This window comes from Trichosurus vulpecula, assembly GCF_011100635.1.
Source record: "Trichosurus vulpecula isolate mTriVul1 chromosome X unlocalized genomic scaffold, mTriVul1.pri SUPER_X_unloc_2, whole genome shotgun sequence".
Lineage (NCBI taxonomy): Eukaryota > Metazoa > Chordata > Mammalia > Diprotodontia > Phalangeridae > Trichosurus > Trichosurus vulpecula.
Genome location: NW_023494378.1, coordinates 3,958,512 through 3,965,109, shown reverse-complemented (window position 1 = coordinate 3,965,109; position 6,598 = coordinate 3,958,512). Strand labels below are relative to the sequence as shown.

At 45.5% G+C, this 6,598-nt stretch overlaps 1 protein-coding gene across 2 annotated transcripts; it reads left to right on the top strand.

The window, feature by feature from the left end:
• The first annotated feature begins 694 nt into the window (after positions 1-694).
• Positions 695-2,698, top strand: LOC118833176 (eukaryotic peptide chain release factor GTP-binding subunit ERF3A-like). Of its 2 annotated transcripts, XM_036740568.1 has the most exons (2): positions 695-973; positions 1,067-2,698. In XM_036740568.1, exons 1-2 carry the CDS (start codon positions 696-698, stop codon positions 2,595-2,597), a joined length of 1,809 nt encoding a protein of 602 aa, XP_036596463.1. In that variant the 5' UTR covers position 695; the 3' UTR covers positions 2,598-2,698. The 2 variants fall into 2 exon arrangements, with proteins under 2 accessions (XP_036596463.1, XP_036596462.1); XM_036740567.1 differs by having other exon boundaries at positions 695-2,698.
• The last annotated feature ends 3,900 nt before the right edge of the window (positions 2,699-6,598 follow it).

The window sequence follows — 6,598 nt, the reverse complement described above, 5'->3', positions numbered from 1 at the left end:
TGGACATGTTCTGAGACCAAATCAAAATGAGCCCTTGCAATTCCTGACCTCCCCCATCACACCACTCCTCTCATAGGAAGACATGAAGTGTGTCACTAAGGTCTCTGCCCTCTCCCCTGACCTCACTCCATTTAAGGCGACTCAACTAGATTAGGGTGGGTCCTGGTCCCCAGACAAGTCTCCCCGGGGGGACCAAAGGTCTTAAGCCTCTGATTCTGCAGTAGCCAAATGGAAGGGCTTCTTACGATCTGAGGCTTTTGGACCGTGGAACTCAAGTCACCCAATCCCTCGGGCTTATATCCCTGAGGGTGGCAATGCACCAGTTAGATGGACAGTAGTGGCGAGCTCCCACAATGTGGGCATTATAAAAACTGATTTTTCACCTAAATTGGTGGCGGCGGAGTCGGACGTGGTTGGGGTTGGGCGGGGAGTGAGGAGGGAGGGAGGACGTACGCACACACTCTCCCATAGAAGGAGGTTGGCTGTGGAGTGGGGGTTGAGCCGCCTCCTCCTTTGCAGTCGCCAGGGTAAAGTCGGGTTCCAAGCTGTAGCGGCGCCACCCGGGTTTGTGTCTCTCTTCCCCTCTTCCTTCCTCCCCCTTCCCTCCATTCAGGGCGCCCCCTCGCCCCCGGTTCCTTTCCCCCTCTCCCATTACTCACCCTCTCTTACTCCCCCCCCTCCCCCCGCCCCAGACCATGGATCCGGGCAGCAGCGGCGGCGGCGGGAGCAGCAACTGCAGCAGCAGCACCGACTCGGCGCCCGACTGCTGGGACCAGGCAGACATGGAAGGCCAGGGCCCCGGCGCCGCTCCCCCGGCCGCCGCCGCCGCCGCCGCCGCCGCCGCCGCCGCTGCTGCGGAGGCCCAGAACCTCAGCGCGGCCTTCAGCCGGCAGCTCAACATCAACGCCAAGCCGTTCGTGCCCAACGTCCGCGCCGCTGAGTTCGTGCCGCCCTTGCGGGGCCCTGTCCAGCAGCCGCTCCCACCGCCGCGGCCCCCAGCCCGAGCCACCGGCGCCCGGGGAGTCGGCACCAGAGCAGGAGGCCCGGCCTGTGGATCCTTCTCAAGGTCAGTGTTTTATCATGATTCAAGTTCAGCTTTTAGCATGGAACTTGGTGTAGAAAATGGAGAGGCAGAAATGTCCCCGAAAGAGTCATGGGAGCACAAAGAAGAACCTAGTGAAACAAAGCCAGGGGGTGGTTCTTTAGGAGATGGCGGGCCTCCGGAGGAAAGTGTCCCAGAAATGATGATGGAGGAGGAAGAAGAATTACCAAAACCTAAATCTGTCATAGCACCGCCAGGTGCACCTAAAAAAGAACATGTAAATGTAGTATTCATTAGGCATGTAGATGCTGGTAAATCAACTATTGGAGGACAAATAATGTATTTGACTGGGATGGTTGACAAAAGAACACTTGAAAAATATGAACGAGAAGCTAAAGAAAAGAACAGAGAAACTTGGTACTTGTCATGGGCCTTAGATACAAATCAGGAAGAGCGAGACAAAGGTAAAACTGTAGAAGTGGGCCGTGCCTACTTTGAGACAGAAAAGAAGCACTTCACCATCCTAGACGCCCCCGGGCACAAGAGTTTTGTCCCAGACATGATTGGTGGTGCTTCTCAAGCTGATCTGGCTGTTCTGGTAATCTCTGCCCGGAAAGGAGAGTTTGAAACTGGATTTGAAAAGGGAGGACAGACAAGAGAACATGCTATGTTGGCAAAAGCAGCAGGTGTAAAATACTTAATAGTGCTTATTAATAAGATGGATGACCCAACAGTAAACTGGAGCCATGAAAGATATGAAGAGTGTAAAGAAAAGTTGCTGCCATTTTTGAAAAAAGTTGGCTTCCATCCCAGAAAGGATATACATTTCATGCCCTGCTCAGGATTTACTGGTGCAAACCTTAAAGAACAATCAGATTTCTGTCCTTGGTACATTGGGTTACCATTTATTCCATATCTGGATAATTTGCCAAACTTCAACAGATCAGTTGATGGACCAATCAGGCTGCCAATTGTGGATAAATACAAGGATATGGGCACTGTGGTCCTGGGAAAGCTTAAATCGGGCTCTATTTGTAAAGGACAGCAGCTTGTGATGATGCCAAACAAGCACAATGTGGAAGTTCTTGGAATCCTTTCTGATGATGTAGAAACTGATTCTGTAGCTCCAGGTGAAAACCTCAAGATTAGACTGAAGGGAATTGAAGAAGAAGAAATTCTTCCAGGATTCATATTGTGTGATCCTAATAATCTTTGTCATTCTGGACGCACGTTTGATGCCCAGATAGTGATTATTGAGCACAAATCCATCATCTGCCCAGGTTATAATGCAGTGCTGCACATTCATACCTGTATCGAAGAAGTCGAGATAACAGCCTTAATCTGCTTGGTAGACAAAAAATCAGGAGAAAAAAGTAAGACACGACCACGTTTTGTCAAACAAGATCAAGTATGCATTGCCCGTTTAAGGACAGCAGGAACCATCTGCCTTGAGACCTTCAAAGATTTCCCTCAGATGGGACGTTTTACCTTAAGAGATGAGGGGAAGACCATCGCAATTGGAAAAGTCCTGAAACTGGTTCCAGAGAAGGACTAAGCATTTTTCTTGATGATCCTGCACAATACTGTGAGGAAAATTGACTCTACAAAAGCCTACTTCACACCGCCTTCTCTTATTTTCTGCCCATTGATAAACTTCTCCCCACATTTTGCAAAGACAAATTTCACAGGAAACATCCACATTATGTCAGCTTTCTCATATTGAGAGCTCTGCTATGCCACTGTTGGATTTCCTCCAAAGTTTTTTTCCTCCTCCTAAATTCTGCTTCCTTAGACAGATCTGGGTATAGCTTTGTAAGTGATGTGGACATAATTGCCTACAATAATGAAAACCTTAAGGAGTTTTTTTATTTTTAATTTTCCTCTTAGGTGTACTTAGACATCTTTTTTTCCAGGCCAATCATTCAGAGTGTGCAAATGTGTGTTCACATATTACACAGACAACTACCACGTTGATAAAATATTCAATTTGATATCCAAAAAACCAAACTAAAACAAAAACCCTAATTTCTTGAAACAGCTTAATGGATTGGATCACCCCAGGAGTGGCTCCACTCCTATAGTATTGCCCATATCCCAGCTTTCTTCCAATGTTGCCCCAGCTTGGTGGGTAGTACAAGTCCCATGGTAGAGGTGTGTGAAATAGACAGGGGTTGATATAGGAATTGCTGAATGCCAGAGTCTTTGAGCAATTCCTCAGTTCTATAGTGCTATTGGGACATCCTGGAAGGACAGTGGCACTTGGAGACTGACAACAGATTACCTCAGCCTGAAAAGAGAAGTAAATTTGGTGGCTGGCCTTGTGAATATTAAAGAGATGTTGGTAGCCATTCTCAGAGACTGGAATGCAGTAGATGACTTGGCCCCTGCATTCTTCTCAGGTCCTAGTCAGATAGAAGACTATGACCAGTTTGCCTTTACCTGGGTAGGCATGTAATACTCTTTTATGTTCCTGTGATATGGCCATCTTAACAGTCTTGCAAGTTGTCACCAGGGGTGGCATGGACTCTAGCTAAATATAAACAGAGGATCCATAAAAGAAGCCTCCACATTACCCAAGGTGACTGTGGTGCCCATTCACAAAGGCTGTGGAAGTTGTCAGCTCCAATGTCACATACAAAACCACTTGCCAGTAAGACACCATGAAGGATACAGCCAAGCATCCTGCTGGCTAATGGATGATGTAGGACCAGGGCCACAATACAGAGGTCTTTGGTATATTCTGAGGGTTGTGGGTACCTATTCAGGATGTTGTCTGAAGCAGGGTCATTACTACACTACTTGCCCATGCTGGTGCTGAATTCCTACAATGGCACAGCTTTTTCATCAGCAGTCACTCAGACATGCAAAATGATCAAGTATATTATGTCTATTCCAGGTCCCACTTCTCTCAGATGTAGTAAGGACTGTGGAATGATGGAGCAGTCTACTGAAGTAAACCCTAAAGATGATGCACCCTAAGCAGAGCCTGAAACTACGGATCAACAGGCTTCCAAGAGCAGTCTCCACCCTCAACAACGCAATTCCAAGAAGTTAACCTCTGTTTTGTCTCCTGGAAAACTGTCATCAAAGTATGGAAAAAGAGGCAAAGAACATAAAAAAGCCAATCCTGTAACTCATCGTTGAGAAGAAAGATGTTTCTGATTGTATAAATCTATATGCAGACATCCCTCTCTTCTTTTACACCAAAATATGAGAAAATGGGTGTTGTAGGTATGGTTACGGTAGGTTATGGTAGGCTCCAAAAGTAGAGGGGTACTAGCAACTAAGATGCCCTAAACCCTCACAGCCACTTTATTACAATTGCTCACATGAGGAAGGTATCCATAGTATTTCCTCTTCCCAGAATCATTCATTTTTCCCCAAGCACCTGACCTTTGACCAGGGGAACCCACAGGGAGCAGGGAACTAGTTAGGAAATTACTCTGTCCAGAGGTGAGTGGACCAATATAGTGGAAAGATACAAGGAGTGAGAGATGGATTCCTGGGAAGATAGTGGCTCAGGGGATAGACAATATGGTGTAGATAATGAAAGAAAGAAAGGAGATGTTCAGGTTAGTGAGACAGGAAGCCACTGGGCCCTTGTAATGGCAAGCAAAGTGAGACTTTTTGCTGTTTTTTTTTCTTTTGGACTGCTTCTCAGCACTAAGGCAATTAAGTGCCTTTGAGTCTTAACTGTTTCAATCAAGAGTCTTTGATTAAATCAAGAGTCTTTGATGACCTGCTTAAGTCACAGGAAAGCCTAAGTCACATGAGTTTGAGTCACATGATTGTGATACCCTCTGAGCCTGAAGAAGTGTTCTGAAGAAGAATTCTCTGACATTAGCATTTTGTTTTGGGGGCTCACTCATTGGAAGAGCATTCATGTGATTTCACCAGATAAGACTCTTGGTAGTCCCACAGCTAGCTAGATGTTGAAGCTTCTCTCTCTAGAAACTATGTGTGTATTGCTATGGGCAGACAGAAGCCATCTGCTGATTTGTGTTATTTGCTCCATTTATAGAATTTCTGCTTGTAGCTTCTGTTTATGTATTCTCTGAAGTTCGGGGTGCTGACTTTTTCCCCTGAACTAAGTGAATGATACATGTATGTTTAATTAAAGTGAGATTCTAAAGTCCTTAATGTTGCTTTCCTTAGAAAAGCAGATCAAAAAACCTGTGTTAGCAGCCCTCCTGTGTGCTGGTGTTATTGGCCTTACACATCCACACCAGCTGCAAGCAGCATTGTTGTTACAACCCTGAACATCAGAGACAGATAAGGAATTGGGAGAAGAAGATTTTCATTAACTACTTATCCATCTGACTAGTTGATCAGTTCAACTGACTGATTTATAATGCCTGCTTCGTGCTCTTTCTCTTGATGGTTTCCTTGATTTATCTGATTTATGACCTGTGAGATTAGTTCATCATTGGCAACTACCCCTCACTTTACCATTAGGCTAGTATGGATGGTATGAATACTCCTGGGGTAGCCCTGGTCTGAGTCCTCTAGGGAGCTCTACCACAAAAGCAGAATACACTAATGGGAATGAGCCAGATGATTACCTCAGCAGGTATGTGGTATGCTGGGTTTGTGACCCAGGAATACTTATGGGCAGATGCAAGATTGTCCATTTAACTCCATCAAGGGGGCTCAGCTACAACCACCCACACACCTCCAAACCTCAGCTGTCCACCAAAGGAATATTTATCCTGGGGCTTATGATTCCTGAATGAAGAGTTAAACAAGCAGGATTTCAGCCCATCACCTGATGGCTGGCCAACATGCCAACTCCCCTGAGCTGGAGAGAGCATTTTTGTATACAATTAGCAGATACTTTAATGGCAGTGAACATACCTTTGTAAATTCACTTATACAAACAGAATCTCCAAAATATTAAGCAATGTCACAGACCAATCTGGACTAGTGCTTCTTCCTCAGCTTTGGGGGGAAATTAGCATCACAAATTAAAAGCTGTCCTTATGGTTCTACAAGTATTCCCTTCTAGTTCTAAAACTAGAATGGTCCCTGTTAAAAAAGGCTTGGCGGCTTGGCGGCTTAATTATTTCCAGTAGTAATATGGATAGGCTGCTGAAACTCCCCCAAAATCTTGCCAGTAGGCAACAGTTCTAATTCCACCTTCCTGAGTAGTCCTTCTTGGTTAATATTGAGGGACCTCTCCTTTGCTACAAGTCTATGTTCTCAGGTGACTATCTCTGTCTCAGTTGTTGTTCATCTGTCCATGTCCTCCTATGCTGTGTTTTGTTATGAGAGTCAACAAAACATTTTGAGACATTCTGGTGTTGCAGGATGCAACCTGCAATGCAAAGAATCACGCAATGTCTATTCTTAATTTGCATGACACCAGGCTTCACATTCCTTCCTTGCCATTAGCTCTATCCCATGATCCTCACACACCTTAAACCCCATATCCGATCAGTTGCCAAGTTTTGTCATTACCACCTCCTCAGAGTGTCTTGCATCCATTGCCTCTCTACTAAAAAGACCTCATCATTTGTCACCTGGACTATTTCTATAGCCTCCCAAATGGACTTCCTA

Excerpts from the sequence above, each read along its gene's own strand:
- LOC118833176 (XM_036740567.1), top strand. The coding sequence starts at position 696 with ATGGATCCGGGCAGCAGCGGCGGCGGCGGGAGCAGCAACTGCAGCAGC.